Genomic DNA, 15,627 nt, shown 5'->3' on the forward strand with positions numbered 1-15,627 from the left:
ATTAGCACATTCTGCAAAAATCTCACCCAATTGAAACGAGACAATAGTGGACCAGTGATGTTGAATACGTACTCAACGCCAACTGTCCCTTCGCAGCACCCCATCGCCTTGCGACCGTCCGGTCAATGGTCACCTCTGCAGCGATCTGCGCGACAGCTTGAATCAGACGGAGAGTTTTCTCGAGGCCGGCGGAGGTGCGCGTGAAATTGGCGAATTGGGTGAGTTTGGAGGGTTTGTATATTAGAGACATTGCTTCTCTATTTCTCTATATAAATATATGCAGATAAATGTTATAAATATATGAATATTATAAAAATAAGAGTATGGCGTGTCTTCGTGAGGGGATTGACGAGGGGAAGGACGGAGAAGAATTGACGGGGACAGATTGATAATCCGGGGCGGTAGGACCGCGTCGGGGGATTTCCGTGCCAACGCCAGTCTAATTTCCTTTTAATTTGATGGCGATTTGGTTTTGGTCTTAGTTGATTTTAATCGAGATTACGGTAGACTCACGGCGCTCGAGCCCCTTGCATCGGAGTTAAACGATATCATCTAAATTGACTCGGTATGCTGGCTAGGACTGGACCGGGGATCTACCTAAATCTAGTTAAAACTGTGCTTTGTTGTACTCTATGAAATGTCAGTCTAGAATCCTAGTTGTAATAACTAATGTTGGCCAGTGAATATGTAAACTTCTTCCTGAACCGACCATCTTCGTGGGCATAACCCCGGAGGTAAACTCCGACTAATTATGGCGTCCATCTGCCAGTATTCTCTCTCTCCCAATAAAGAAAAGTGCCTATCTTATTCAATTCATGACTTCCTGGGAAATAATCGACTCTTTGGCGACATTCCAATCGATAATGTACCTAAGTTATTCAACGGTTTCCCTTAAATGCCGAGTGGTTTATATCTAGTTATAGATGCATACAACGAAACAACTGTCTTGCCGAGCGCTCGGAGAGTTCAGCTCGATGCATAGGAAAGAGCTGCTGCTCAGCCACTACAGACATGCGGTGATTGTCCTATATCGCTGAGCATGTATAACTAGGTAGGGGGTCTTAGGAAACATCGAAATCCAGGTATTCAAAGTGCATAATGCAAACCTGCATTAAGCAACAACCATCGAAATCCGTTCAATACCTGCCTGATATGTTATATCGGAAATCAGGAATAGTTATTCAAAACCAGAAGTTGATCACTCCGAGCATCATAAGATTCATATGAGCGAGATACTACTATCTGAGACCAATCTCGAATGCATTTATAATCGAAGCTGAAACAGGTTTGCCATCTGGAAATTCACATTCATTCCATACTTTGTGTCGATGACAAATGCACCGAATCCCTGAATTCGATACTATCGCCGTCGGGCATTTCTTAGCGTCGGCCGCCCGTCGGGAGTTGCGGCCGACAGCCCATCACACCATAAGAGTCAATTCCTTGAGCGATGAACAAAATGTAAGACAGGTATCTATCACATATGTCTATACGGAGAATACATGTGTTATAAATCTGACTACCAACCCGATAATATTGACTTCCTCCTTGCCCATGAACATTCTTTACCGGTTTGACGAGATGTAAATATGCTGGTCTAGCTACAGGAACCAATGCCTGGAGTCATCATTCAAACAACAACTCTCTTAGGAACCCAGTCTCCTTCCAATAACCAAACAATCTTGCTTTGCTAAAATGTCCTCCGCAATTGACTCATCCTCCATCTTCCGCGTTGATGGTATCGTAGCCGTCATCACCGGCGGAGGCAGCGGTTCGTATACCCAACTCATCCCAACGATACACAAGCACACACAAGGCGAGAAATAAAAACAGATAGTAACCCACTCCAATTCAGGAATCGGACTCACAATGTCCCGTGCCCTCGCCGCCAACGGTGCAAAGAAAGTATACATCCTCGGCCGCCGCAAAGAAGTCCTCGAGACAGCCGCGGCCTCCTACCCGAACATAATCACCCCGATACGAGCAGACGTGACCTCAAAAACCGATCTCCAAGACGCAGTAGACAAAATAAACCTCGAAACCGGCTACGTGAACCTCGTGATCGCAAACTCCGGCACAATCGGCCCCGTCGTACGATTCAACCCGGCCCCGTCAACAACGGTGTCCGAGTTACGTGATACGTTGTTCACGGGGTTCGATCCGCAGGACATGACAGATACGTTGCATGTGAACGTCACGGCGGCGTTCTTTACCATGACAGCGTTCTTGGAACTCTTGGATGCAGGTAATAAGAAGGCCCAGGAGGGCGGCTTTGGAGGACCGGTGTTTGGATCGGCCCATGCTCCTGTCCCGACAGTTCAGAGCCAGGTCATATTCACGACAAGCGTTTCGGCGTTTAGTCGGCATTGGTCGTCGTCGCCCCCGTATTTGACAAGTAAGGTGGCGGTGATGCAGATTGCCAAACATGCTAGTACGCAGCTGGCGAGGTTTGGGATTCGCGTGAATGCTATTGCGCCGGGGGGTGAGTCTCATTCTCTTTGTTTTCCATTCTACATGGTTATCTTTCTTGACTTGAGGAGTGAGAGAGCTGACGTATTGAAGTCTACCCATCCGAGCTAGCATCCTCGCTGATCGGGAACCGCAAACCCGAAGAAGAGGCATTCGAGGATCCGCGATTCATACCTGCGCGCCGGTTCGGCGGGGACGAGGAGATGGCTGGGGCGATTTTGTACCTGGCGAGTCGCGCTGGGAGTTATTCGAATGGGTCGATTCTGTTGACGGACGGGGGAAGATTGTCCGTTATGACGGGGACTTATTAGATGCTGGGGATTTGTGCTTTGGTTGAGAGGGAGGGGGTGGTTAGAGATGTGTCAATTTGGTCAAGGGTTCGGCAGTGCAGTGCTTGTTGTATAGGGCTATCTGGCGATATGCTTGCAGTGGATATAGCACATACGTCCGATAGAGAGGGAGAACCCTACTTAAAAGCTCACCTCATCGGACGGCAAAAGAATCAATCACCCAGACTGCGTCGACCCAAGAAACAACGTAGAGTGTCTGGTATGGGTCAACATCAACCACAAAGTAAAAGTAGCACTGCGTGGAATCAAAATGAAAAAAAGCTAAAACAATGTTCAGTAGAATCTAAGTAATCCCCCATCACCAACCAATCATTGGGCTCACTACGAACCACCAGTTCCTATACATACAAAGCCAACTCAACTGGCTCTTACCGTCCCTTTCCACCCGAAATATCCTGTCCCAACCGATAACCACCCACCTTCTCCCACTCGACCTTCTGTCTCGTGATGGGCAGCTGTCGTCGCAGTCCCTTGAACGCGCCCTCGGCCATCTGCACAAACGCCCGGTTCAATTCCTCCTGGTAGTCGCGCTCGGCGGCGGCGATGCGCGAGATGATGCTCTCGGCGGAAAGCGACGACACGGACAGGTTAATCGGCTTGGTGGTGTTCAGCGCGACGTTGCCGTCCTCGTAGTAGTGCACGTCGACATGGATCTTGCCGCTCACGGTGGTGGATTCGGCGACGGGGACGGTGTAGATGGCGCGGAAGCGACCGTTCCTTTTGGTTTGATTGTTAGTACTGTTTGACTTTTGAAGAGATTCAACTGGGGCGGGCTACCAGAAGTTGTTCGGCGAGTAGCGATTCGCAACCAGCACGATCGCCACGGCGCTGTCGTTTTCAATCGGATACACACCGTACGAGCTGCGCGGGTAGTGCTCAACGGCGTGTGCGGCCAGCGACTTGAGAAGGGATTTACTGGATCTGTTAGCTTTCACCCTTCAAAACCAACTTGATAGTAAATAAGAGAGGGGAGAAACTCACATGAAATCCGCATTCTGAGACTCCAAAACATACGATTGCGCCGCGGACGCTTCCTGTAATTCAATCGTTCGAATCAGCACTTTCCCCCACTATCTATCTCACTCCAACTTCCAAGTTCCCTCTCCCATAATCTACTCACCTGTGTAACATGATCCACCTCAAACGACGTCGAGCTCCCAATGTCGAAGTACCGATTCTCTTCTAGCTTGTTGAACTCACTAACAAGGACCTATGCATATCACGGCGTCAGCACATCCATCTATCCCCATTACCACCCCTCAGCCAAATAGCGTAGCCATGTAATGTAATGAGCTAACCAGCCACACAACAAAACAAAGCATCGCATATATATCCACATAGGTAGGACATCGGGAATCGCACCTCCTGACTCGCACCCGGCAACTTCACCGTCGCGAGCTGCTTCTCATTGTATCGTTCAAAGGCCGGCGCAAGGGAAGAGATAAGGGCATCGCCGTCGGAAGTGAGCGTCTTGACATCTATTTCCCCAAATCAATTAGAAATTTCGTTCGTTCCGGTGAAACCAACGCAATGATCAAGGCCGAAGGCGAGAAGCAAGGGGATGCGGGCGGGCGGGCGATATCGCGAACGCGGGGTTTCGACCCATGAGGCAGAAACAAGGCAATAGAAGGGTCGACCATACCGGCAACGACATCGGCGAGCTAAATGTATATCAAGAAGACAGTCAGTGGGGTTTCAAATAGAATACGGTAATGTGGTGCATGCGGTCTGGTGCAGCGTACCTCGCCGGGCGGGGCACCCTCGATGAACGAAGATGCGATGTCAGCGGTGGAAGCCATCGGGAGGGAGGCGGAACGGAGGAAACAGGGAGCACGGAGTAAATGTAAGGAGTCGAGAAGATAAGATTGGAAGAAATGAGGACTGGCTGGCAAGGAGAGAAGACAAGCTCCTGAGACAAGCTGGTCGGCTTCCCCAGTCAACAGTCGGAGCTTTAGCGCCGTAAGCGCCGATGCACGTGCATCGCCATCCATCAACAGGCATTGCGACTATATAAACTAATAACTAATCACCATGAGTACAAGATGAATGATGATGATAAATACTAAATCTATTACTATTAAGGAGCGGTAAATCCACCTAAATATAAACCAACGATCTGTTCAACCCGAATCAACAACGCCATATAGTAAGAATATCCAGTCCAACCCCACGCTAAAGAATACTATTCACAATCTACCAGCCTCGCAGGCTGCACGAGTCCGGCTCGCATGGCACTCTTCACTCGATACTCATGTTCATGAGTCCATCATTGGTCTCCGTCATCCCCTGCAATCCCACCCGCTTCAGCGTCCCCGTCTGGTTCGTATGCTTGGAGCTTGGGCGGCCAGGGGTCTCAGGTGGACAGTCGGGGAAGAGGGACCCAAGATTCGACTTGGGCGGCGGACCCCAGATATTGGACCCAGTTTCCTTTACCACGGGTGAATTGGGCATAATTGGGCTACTCTGGACACTCATGCTGGGAGACACAGCCCTTCGTTTGAACAGGTTGGTATCGAAATCATCCTCGCGTTGCCGTTTTCTTTTGAACTCGGTGATGGTGCCGGAATGAGGTACAAAAGGCGTCGAGGACCGTGAGCTGGGTCGCTCGCCCGGCTTTGCGAACTCGGCACCCGAAGACCGCACTGCCGTCGACGGTGTGATATCCATGGCCTGATCGTCCTCCGAGATGGACGTGCCGGGCCGGCGTAGCGGCGGTGGGGGCGTTCGGTATCGTTCGTCGAACGAGTTCCAAAACTCTTGGCCGGCGGAATTCCGGTGCGCCTCCTCACTGAAGCTGGGCTCGTCTGGAGCAGAAGTACCCATCTTGACCGGCGTGTCCCCAGCGCTTCGGAACGGTTCGGCTGGCTGGAAGGGGTTGCCGGACGCGAAAGCATCCAAGCTGGGCGATTTTTGAGGAATCTCGGGCTCACTCTCACGAACTTGACGGATCACCTCCGACTCACGCTTCGCCTCGCTATCGATAGGAGCGGTCTCTTCCATAAGAGCGGCTCGGATGCGAGCAAACGTCTTGGTTTTGGGCTGGCGGGGAACGTTAGCAACAGTGAATATCACCGGTCATAGAGAAGAACCTTTCACATACCAGAAGACTACCCCGACGCGTCACAGCACGCCGAATCACACCAAACGGTCCACCCTCTGTACTAGGCGTACTCGGACTATGGCCTCGGGTGCGACTCTCGTCATCGCTCAGGTCGGACAACCGCAGGTCCCGAGTTCCCAGACTCAAGCTCTCGCGGCGAGCACCGACCCCAGCCTTTGCGGCAAAATATCCCCCGCTCTGATTCTCGATGCTTTTCATCACGGGCGGCGAATGCGGACTAGGACTCGGTTTGGAACTGTTCCCACTAGCACTGCTAGAACTATGTCTGCTGCGACCCTTGCGGAAGCGAGCCCGCTGAAAACTCATCAGACTGGCAGCTGCCTGTGAATATCCGCCCATCCAGTCATTACCGGGACTGGGAACATTGCCACCGGCAAAGGGACTCGGGCCTCCGGCGAACTTGTTGGCCTGCGGGGTACTGGTGATCATGAGATCATCTTTTTCCATCGACTCATCGTCCTCCTCGCTGCTGCTGGTATCCGATTCCATCATATTTACACTCGACACCGAGCTCGAGATAGTTGTCTTTTCCGCTGGTCCGGATGTCGAGAACGGGGCGGACGTCGATCCGATCGAGCCGCGGCGGGGGGGAATGTTCATCCCCCGACCGCCTATCGTGGGTGAGGAATCAGGCGAAGACTCGGCCAGAGTCGAATGGTGAAGATTTGTACAGGCCCTGGAGAAGTCCAGGCCCCTAGACCGCCGAGGGAGCACCGATCCGGGCGAGCCGTAGATCTGGGAGGAATCAAGCTTCGGCGAGAGCGGGGTGCGATTCGACAAGGGAGAAGGGGCGGTAGGTTTTGTCTGGCTCGTCGTCGGATTCAAGGGAACCCCCGCATACATGGACAGCCGCTGCGGCGTTTCCGGAGTCGACGAGAGGGAAGCGTCATCTTTGCTGGACGGTCGGTTATCATCCGAGGCGTTGGATCGGGGCGAGGAAACGGGTTTGGCCGCGTCGGACAGAGAACGTGACTTCGGCGACGGACGCAGTGGGTGCCCGAATGAGGTGTTCTTATCGCCTGCAGTCTCCGTCTCGGCGCCAGAGTCACTCTGTTCGTGCCGCTGGGAGAGCTGCTCACTCAGCTTGCTCGCAAAGGGAAGGGCGGGCAGGCTGTGCGATAGGGTTGAGGAGGTAGTCGAGGAGGTCATAATGTTGCTAGCTGAGACGAGTGTTTCCTCTACACGTGTCAATCTGTGCAGTCGGGACAAAATCAAAGCATAATGAAGCCTTATGCCAACGCAACGGTGGAGGCGGTTATGCTGGAGGTGGAGGGGTGGTATCCGCGAGCAGGGAAGGTTCTCGAGGACAAAAATCGATCGACCGGGGAAATCTTGGCGTAAGAATGGATCAGGACCGAGATCTGAGATGCCAATAGTGGTGCTGTTGTGGTTGATTCGAGCTCAGGAGAGAGCGAGAGCGAAAGAGCGAGAAAGAGCAGGCGAATAACAATGGATGAGCGTCGATCAGCTCTGACGTCCCTCGATGCTGCTCCCGGCGAATCACGCGTTTGCCGCCCCGCCCGTGCTGCTTAGCTAATACATGCCTCAGGCTGAACCTTCATACAGAGTAACCACAATAGATATATTATAATAAAGAAAATACAAAGGCCGGAATATAGAGATTGATGTATACAGTAGAGTCTGTCATTGTTTGTAATCGAATTACAGTTGCGGGGAGAAAAGATCACCAGCCAATAATACCTTTGAAGCTGCACACAGTATATACCTCTTTATACTAACCAGCAACCCAGGAAATAGAGACACGGGAAAGTTAAGAAAACATCATGATCATCACATCAAGCCAAGCTCATCGCACTGCTAACCGGCGCAATATACCACTCCCAATCATTACAATCCGACGTATCCACAGGAGACCGGTTTAGCATATCGCCATCCCGAGCCTGCCACACCTTGACAATGACGGCCCTCGTGCGAGCAATATTCGACACGCTCGATTCCGCCATTGCCGCTAATGCACGCAGCACTAATGGACGACCATAGACCGCGGTCCCGTCGGCCGAATCAGACCACACTTCATCGTGTAGTGGGTTGAGTTCCACGGCCGCAACGAAAAGGGGCCATGTCATGCTCACGAGGGATCCCGAGTCTAGGAGGTCTGAAACAAGACGGAGGATGTTCCGGACATAGATCGTGACGAATGGGGCGGTGGGAGATGCGCCGTACAGGGCACAATGTAGATAGAGCACGGCAGCGAGTCGTTTTAGTTCGGCGGCGGAGTGGAGGATCGTGTCCTCGGGGTTGTCAAGTTCTTGAACGAGGGTCTCGAGTTGGCGACCTAAAGACGCTGCGCGATGTGAGAAGGCTGAGCGAGCAGAATACGAGGCAAGTTGTCGTCTTGTCCGACTGAGCTCAGTAATCGACGAGAGGATGGAGACGAGTTCCGGACTGCAGCCCATCCAGAGATCGATGGTGCGCTCATGTTCATGCCAATAGTCGCTGCCGAAGAGCACTTCCTCGCCACAGGCGGTACGTCCCATTACATCTTGGAAAGCGAAGAATAGCTCGGCAAATCCAAAAACCGGGTCTTGGGCGCCATTGGTCTTCGAAAGGGCCGTCTGTTGTTGTCTCCGCAGGCGAATCAACTCTTTCGCGCCTTTGAGGTGAACGGTCCAGCGTTGATCGCAGTCATCTACAATCTCGTAGAGACATAACATCATCATGATCGCTAGGACTTCGGGGTCTGCGGAGCATCTCAAAGATCCTTCCCTAGCTAGTTGGGCGCTGAGACCTCTTAGAGCCTCAGACTTCAGCCGTAGCCCAACGACACTGTAGGTCGAATCGAACCGAGACCAATGGCATGCACCCAAGGCTTGAATGGCCTTGAATAGAACAGGAGAAGCAGAGAGACAAAAAGGAAGAAGGACCGAAGCGAATGGTGAGGACAGGTTCGAGCTAGCCGTGGTTCGAGGACAGACCTGCTGCAGGTAGTAGTCGAACAGATGTCCTTGGCTCCGCCCAGCCAGCTGAGGGAACATGGACAGCGAAGCCATGGGGTCTAGTAGTCTCTGCAATCCGGACGTCGAGCCAACGAGACTGATAGCTCTTCTTCCGTGCATCTCACGAGCAGAGTGGAAATCAACCCCATCCCTCCCGCGAAGCACGACAGCATTCAGCTCGTCACACGCAACATTGACCTCATCCGGCCGTTCAAACGTCGAAACACCACTATTCACAAACCCCCAATACTCGACCATCGGCAAGGGACACCACTCGCGATCATCAAGAAACAGCGAATCCGGCGACTTAGTCCTCCCACCCGCAGGGCTGGACTTACTCCAAACGCCAGCTCTCCCAAACGCCAAACCGCGGCTCGCGAACTCCGACTCCCATTTCAACACCAACTGCGTGGAACAGGGTAATCCTTTTTCACGGCATCGGGAACACACGGGCTTCTGCGTGTCGCAGCGGACACGACTCGTGCGACATTCCTTACAGCCGCTACGGCTTCGGGTCTTGACCGGACCCACGCGGTCTGCAGCCTTTTTGCGCGGCATCCGATAGGTTAATATCTTTACATGGCCAGGCAGGGAGATGGTATCAGGATGCTAGCATCCTTGAGATGTTGTAGCACCACACTTAGAAGCCTCAGCCAGATGAAGGCGAGAAAAGATAAGTGGCAAATGTGGCCTGAAAAGTCTAGACGCAGTGGAGATTGAACGCTGACTGACAAAAGTCCTCGGATAAGAACACCGACGAAGCGAGAGGATGGAATGAAATAAGTATACAAAATCGGCTAATTCCAGCAGACAGAAGAAACGGTCCAGACCTGAGACGAGGCACAGAAGATGGAAGGATTGGAGGCGCCGTTGAGTAGCCGAAAAAGGCGGAGTGGCTGCCTCAGGCCTGAACGCTCTCCGCCAATCAGAGCCCATTAATTCCGCGGGGAAGTAGGCTGCCTCAGGTGTCAAGTTCCACCTGAGGTGTCAAGGCCTCCACTCTCCACTGTCACGACCAGCTTTTCTCGCCAAAGGTCTGATTCTTGCCCAACACCAACCACGGCGTCCCCTTGCTGTCGACCGTCCCGCTGTTCACATTGTTTCCCCACCAGCTCAAAGACACCTGAGGAAACACCAGGGCAAAGAAAATCACAATGGCAGACACTGCCACGCCGGAATCCAGAGCTGCCGAGAGCACGTAGTTGTATTTGGCCCACCAGTTGGGCTTGCGGCCTTTGATGAGCTGGCGATTGTCAGTTCTGCTATTTGTAATTCATCGTCGCCAACTTACCTTGTTGAAGATAAAGCTGACCACAAACGCAGTAGTATAGTTGATTCCGGTCTGTAAATGCGTCAGTCAAACGATCCGAGCAGATTATTAGATAGATATGTATACCGCAGGGGGTAAGTTGCCGGTCCCGGCAAAGAAGATGGGCCAATGCACAGCATCGAGGAAGCGATTCTTAGGAAACTTCTTGCGAAGGAAAAATGTAATGATTGGCAGCGATGCCCCAATCCAGAACATGTGCAGAAGACCAGAATATCGCTTTCCAATGTTATACAGTCGAGCAGGGCCAATGGCTGGATGAGAGTTAGCATGAAATGGATGCTGTTGAAGTTGAGGAGGGGGGGAACCCAGCTCACCTCCCCAGAACACAGCACTGTTGTAGTTCACTCGACCTTGAGGACAGGTAAAGTTGTTCGATTGGTCGCTTGCACATACGTCCTCGACGTTCCCGAGCATCCAGAGTAAAACACCGTCTAAAGGGTCAATATTATACCTAATCAAGGATAGATTGGAAGCTTACTTTGCGTCAAGGTACCAAGTATACAGGCAACTATTTGTGCAACAAATAATGTGCGACGTGGGATCTTCATGTACAGTCCAAGCTAGTGCCGCAGATAAAATCAGTCAGAGGCTTGGAATTGGATGTCAAGAACGCTACCTTCATATCTGCACCGTAGAACATGGCCTGACTGAGACCCGTATAAGCATAAAACTAACACAGTCAGTGGTTAGCAACATCCGTCACTCGAGCAGCGATATGGATATACCTTGAAAATCAAAAGAACAAGCGGTCTTCCTCTGATGAGATATCCCGAAACAATCTCCCCAAGCACGGTCAAAACATTGCTATTCAAGTTCGCAACGGCATATACCGTGCCAACAGGAATTACATAAAGAGCAGCCAAGGCCAGGGTGATGAAAACGCCCCAGAACGGAAGTTCAGTATGCCAAACATACTGCGTCAATATCGCCACAGCGACGATGATGATCTGAGGAAGTCAGCGATTTGCCGCAAATCATGAGATAAAAAAGGTTCTTCTGACCGTCAAAATGCCATACCACCACCACGGCACGTCTGGGTAGTGAGAAATCAACCTAGCATGGATATCCTTCTTGTTCTGGCCCCTCATCGTGTTCCAGATATCCTTGCTATGATTCAATACAACATGCGTCAACAGGCAGCTCAGCACAGCAAACCCCAAGCCATAACTAAGCGCAAAGGTAATGGGCAAGAAAATCGGGCTGTATTCTCGATACTTCGCCTCATCAATCGCACCCGTGTCGTCTAAGATACGGCTCGAGTCATAAATACTCCCAGTATTGTCATACGCGTCTGATCCTGTCAATGGAAGATACGCGGTGAACCAGGTGTTTGTGTAATATAGAATCGGGGCCACCACGGCATACACGCAGAACCACCCAGCGAAAACGTTGGCCTGGGCCCAGAAGGGAATCACGAGGGGGGATGTATTGTATGCGATCTGGCTCCAGTCGAAAGTGGTCGGAAGATATCCGAGGCCGGTGGTCATGCCAAACAAGTTGTTCAATACTTTGTTATCTGTACGATTGATCAGAGGAGCTCACTCGATGAGACATGGATCCTCATACCTGGCGCAGCCCAGCAAATGAACGCAAATGTACTCAGGCCTGTGAAGATGTATCCCGGAAACCAATACCAGCAGAAACTTCCGATAAAGATATACAAGAAGAAGCGATAGCGAGAGATTCCCCAGCCATCCGCAATAGGATTCGCGCCACTGTGTAGTGTTTGAAACAAGGCAGCGTTGGCGAGGGTCGATGGCCAGATCTAACAGAATATTAGTAAAGGTTGACAGTATGTGCTATGATACCTACCATCTGCGGTGGCTCAATAATGTATCGATAGGCTAAACCAGCAAGGCCCAGCCCAAACATCTGCATTGATAATGACAGTAGGATCTGATAGCCTACGGGTGTCTCCATCTGCAAATACACCTTTTGAGCCTGAATGATAGCACTAGCCTGTTGAGTCATTAGTATAATGCACCTTTCTGTCCTATGATTCAAGAATGACGTACCCAAGACTGGTTAAAACTAAGATTTGACATGATCGTTATCACGGCATGCTCCTTCACGTTGAAATGATGGTCCGGATTGATGGAAATGTTCCGCCCAAAGACCCGAATCGACATAATCGGCAACGCCTTGGCAAAGAAGCAGCCAACAGGATAACTGATCAGCTGCGCGACAAGCGACGTAATAGTCACGCTAGGATAACGCATGGAAAAGAACTGATTCACGCCCGTACCGACCTAAGTGTTGTTTGCGTGAGTGACCAAGGTCACGACCATATTATGTCTCGAAAACATACCAACGTAAACACAACACCCAAGAACCACATCCGAAATGTATTAATCGGCAGCGTCGGATCGTCTGTATTGGGCACATTGGCGCGAACTTCCAGGTAAGGCGAATTATCAGACTCAATCGTGTACTCGATATTCTGGCTTTCTCCGATGGCAATCTCCAAGGCATCTTCGGCCGTCATGGGCTTCTTGGTGGCATCATGCTGGAGGAAAGGATCGCCTGGACATTCCTCCACGTCTGGATTTGGCAGCCTCTGGGAATGGATTTGACTCATTGCGGCGGACAGACACAACCACCCGTCGCAGATCTTTCAAAACACAGAAATAGTGACAAGATCGAGTTATCGGAACCGTTGAATATCCGCACAGCTACAGAGGCAATCTCTCCTTTTTATAGAGCATACCACCGGCCATCTTTACCCCAATGGTATACCAATTCCGTTTAGTATGTAGAAAGAGGGGAAGATAGAGAAATTCTGTCTCCAACGATTCGCCCCTCCCCCAGATAAGTGATAAGCAACTAAAGACAGCATGTTGGTCGATCACCGGCCGATAAGCCGGAATGTGGAGCAAACCCCAGACCAAGGGAGTTGGGTAAGGTCCAAGCGACAAGCTGCGGTCCGGCGCATGCACCGGCGAAATCTTGTCCAGGATAAGCACGCTAGCCTCGGTTAGGGAATAGAAGATGGAAAGATTCGCATTGGCGTGGCTGATTGAGGAATCGTCCCAACTGGCCTGGGAAAAGGTAGTCATAGCTTTTGAAATCAGCCCATTAATGCTCTTTGAGAATTAGGTTTGTTATAATCGTGTCAAGATACTGCGGACCAATTGTCCTCATTTGCCTGGGTGTCGATTAAATGTTCAAGGTTTGGGTCAAATTATCATGTTGTATTCTCCATTGCTATTCCTCAAAGACCGAGAAAGGAAGAAAGGGGTTTCAGTGGCAAATTTCAAAAGTTTTTCCTAATCAAGGACTGAGCAGCATCATCGGGATTCTACCTATAGGGTACTAGTGAGAAATCAGATCAAACACAACCCGGTCAAATCGTTGGAACAAAGTAAGGTCCAAGCGACAAGCCTGCCTGTTCCTTGGCATATGTTAGCATGATCTACCCCAAGAAAAGAATTCTAACCTGGTATTATCTTGCATTCTGGCTAAATGCGACGGTGGTAAGTACTTTGCGAATTGGTATACTGCGCATGATCGATGGTAGGAGATAGCGTTAGTGCCATGCTAGACTTGGTGGAGACATCGTTGTATCTCGGTTTAACTCCGAAATCGGGGAACATGGAAAGCAGCACGAGGATAAAGATAAACGGAGAATTATGAAAAAGTCCAGAGCAAATGATCACGTCGGTTTGCGTGATCACGATGCGACCGTCCAGTGGGAATCGAGTAAGTAAATAATAGCACGATAAGTAGCCTAGCAGCTCCTCATTCGGCCATCGCGTGGACCTTCCTCCGCCCTCCACCCCTCGGATTCCTGCTGCGTCATATAAAGATTGTGAACTGGTTGTCTCGACACACTTCTCTTCTCATCGATCCAGGGTATGCTTGCTGCCCAACAATCTAGCTATAAAAGAATTCTGCTCCTTCGCTGGCCTTCAAATATTTCTAGACGGATTTGATTGCATTACCACCATGGCAGTCACCAAGTCGTCATCGATTTTGGTCATCGGCGCAGGAACATGGGGAGCGTCTACTGCCCTCCATTTGGCTCGGAGAGGATACACAAATGTGACTGTCCTTGACCCCTATCCTGTCCCATCCGCCATCTCGGCGGGAAACGATGTCAACAAAATCATTTCGTCCGGACAGTACAGTAACCGCAAAGATGAGATCGAGATAAATGAGATTTTAGCCGAACAGGCATTCGAGGGTTGGAAAAACGACCCACTCTTCCAGCCCTACTATCACGATACCGGACTGTTGATGTCCGCCAGTACCCCGGCAGGACTAGATCGCCTGGGTGTACGTGTAAGGCCGGATGAAGAGCCGGATGTGGTCGAGGTATCTAAGCCAGAGCAATTTCGCGAATTGGCACCTCAGGTATTGAAAGGGGATTTCCCCGGTTGGAAAGGATATCACATTCGTTCGGGTGCGGGTTGGGCGCACGCACGGAATGCTCTCGTCGCAGCAGTTCGGGAGGCGCAGCGACTGGGCGTGAAGTTCGTTGCCGGATCCCCGGAGGGAAAGGTCATCACACTGATTTTCGAGAACAACGATGTGAAGGGGGCCGTGACGGCCGATGGCAAGATCTGGCGAGCAGAGCAGACTGTTCTCTGCGCGGGCGCCAGCGCAGGACAGTTCTTAGATTTCAAGAAACAGTTGCGACCGACCGCGTGGACGCTGGTACATATCCAATTGAAGCCTGAAGAACGAGCGATGTACAAGAATATCCCGGTCATCTTCAACATTGAGAAAGGGTTCTTCTTCGAGCCCGACGAGGAGCGCGGAGAGATCAAAATCTGCGATGAGCATCCTGGATACACCAACATGACCGAATCCTCCGACGGTGATATGCAGAGCATCCCTTTTGAGAAAACTCAGGTACCTCTGGGGTCCGAGGCAAGAGTCAGGGCCCTTCTTTCAGAAACCCTGCCCCAGCTAGCCGACCGTCCGTTCAGTTTTGCTAGAATCTGCTGGTGCGCCGACACTGCCAACCGAGAGTTCTTGATCGACCGTCACCCCGATCATCCTTCTTTGATTCTCGGTTGCGGAGCTTCTGGACGAGGTATGCAATAACCAGACCTATCGAGTTTGATGTACTGACCGTTGCATTCTAGGTTTCAAATATCTTCCTTCTATTGGCAATATTATTGTCGACGCCTTGGAGGACAAGATTCCTGAAAAGGTCCATAAATTGATCAAGTGGAACCCGGAGCTTGCATCCAAAAGGGACTGGAGGGACACCCTTGGAAGATTCGGAGGTCCCAACAAGGTGATGGACTTCCACGATGTTAAGGAATGGACGAATGTCAAACAGAGAGATATTTCCAAGTTGTAAATATGACGGTATATAGACACAATAAACAATGTTCAAATGCATCGCAAGACAAAATACAAAAACCAAACGATATGATCGGGTATCAACGG

At 50.9% G+C, this 15,627-nt stretch overlaps 6 protein-coding genes across 6 annotated transcripts; 2 read left to right on the forward strand and 4 right to left on the reverse strand.

The window, feature by feature from the left end:
- Positions 1-1,695: 1,695 nt before the first annotated feature.
- KD926_007693 (SDR family NAD(P)-dependent oxidoreductase) lies at positions 1,696-2,780 on the forward strand (the record flags this gene model as incomplete). The annotated part of the gene is made up of 3 exons (XM_053100570.1): positions 1,696-1,771; positions 1,856-2,482; positions 2,563-2,780. 3 exons carry the CDS (start codon positions 1,696-1,698, stop codon positions 2,778-2,780), a joined length of 921 nt encoding a protein of 306 aa, XP_052955731.1.
- Positions 2,781-3,187: 407 nt separating this feature from the next.
- On the reverse strand, positions 3,188-4,618 carry KD926_007694 (F-actin-capping protein subunit alpha; the record flags this gene model as incomplete). The annotated part of the gene is made up of 7 exons (XM_053100571.1): positions 3,188-3,536; positions 3,597-3,734; positions 3,801-3,853; positions 3,940-4,029; positions 4,182-4,297; positions 4,462-4,480; positions 4,562-4,618. 7 exons carry the CDS (start codon positions 4,616-4,618, stop codon positions 3,188-3,190), a joined length of 822 nt encoding a protein of 273 aa, XP_052955732.1.
- Positions 4,619-5,057: 439 nt separating this feature from the next.
- KD926_007695 (uncharacterized protein) lies at positions 5,058-7,089 on the reverse strand (the record flags this gene model as incomplete). Its single annotated transcript, XM_053100572.1, has 2 exons — positions 5,058-5,858; positions 5,920-7,089. 2 exons carry the CDS (start codon positions 7,087-7,089, stop codon positions 5,058-5,060), a joined length of 1,971 nt encoding a protein of 656 aa, XP_052955733.1.
- A 647-nt stretch (positions 7,090-7,736) lies between these two features.
- On the reverse strand, positions 7,737-9,455 carry KD926_007696 (Zn(II)2Cys6 transcription factor; the record flags this gene model as incomplete). Its single annotated transcript, XM_053100573.1, has 1 exon — positions 7,737-9,455. The coding sequence occupies one exon, from the start codon at positions 9,453-9,455 to the stop codon at positions 7,737-7,739; it is 1,719 nt and encodes a 572-aa protein (XP_052955734.1).
- Positions 9,456-9,906: 451 nt separating this feature from the next.
- On the reverse strand, positions 9,907-12,805 carry optE (small oligopeptide transporter, OPT family; the record flags this gene model as incomplete). The annotated part of the gene is made up of 12 exons (XM_053100574.1): positions 9,907-10,140; positions 10,189-10,239; positions 10,294-10,478; positions 10,542-10,658; positions 10,706-10,787; positions 10,844-10,897; positions 10,953-11,174; positions 11,229-11,743; positions 11,794-11,992; positions 12,040-12,186; positions 12,243-12,476; positions 12,536-12,805. The coding sequence occupies 12 exons, from the start codon at positions 12,803-12,805 to the stop codon at positions 9,907-9,909; spliced, it is 2,310 nt and encodes a 769-aa protein (XP_052955735.1).
- A 1,367-nt stretch (positions 12,806-14,172) lies between these two features.
- KD926_007698 (NAD(P)/FAD-dependent oxidoreductase) lies at positions 14,173-15,538 on the forward strand (the record flags this gene model as incomplete). Its single annotated transcript, XM_053100575.1, has 2 exons — positions 14,173-15,265; positions 15,318-15,538. 2 exons carry the CDS (start codon positions 14,173-14,175, stop codon positions 15,536-15,538), a joined length of 1,314 nt encoding a protein of 437 aa, XP_052955736.1.
- Between the last annotated feature and the right edge of the window lie 89 nt (positions 15,539-15,627).

The sequence above is a fragment of the Aspergillus affinis genome (genome assembly GCF_023601865.1).
Source record: "Aspergillus affinis strain CMG 70 chromosome Unknown NODE_47_length_219368_cov_88_841667, whole genome shotgun sequence".
Taxonomy (NCBI): Eukaryota; Fungi; Ascomycota; class Eurotiomycetes; order Eurotiales; family Aspergillaceae; genus Aspergillus; species Aspergillus affinis.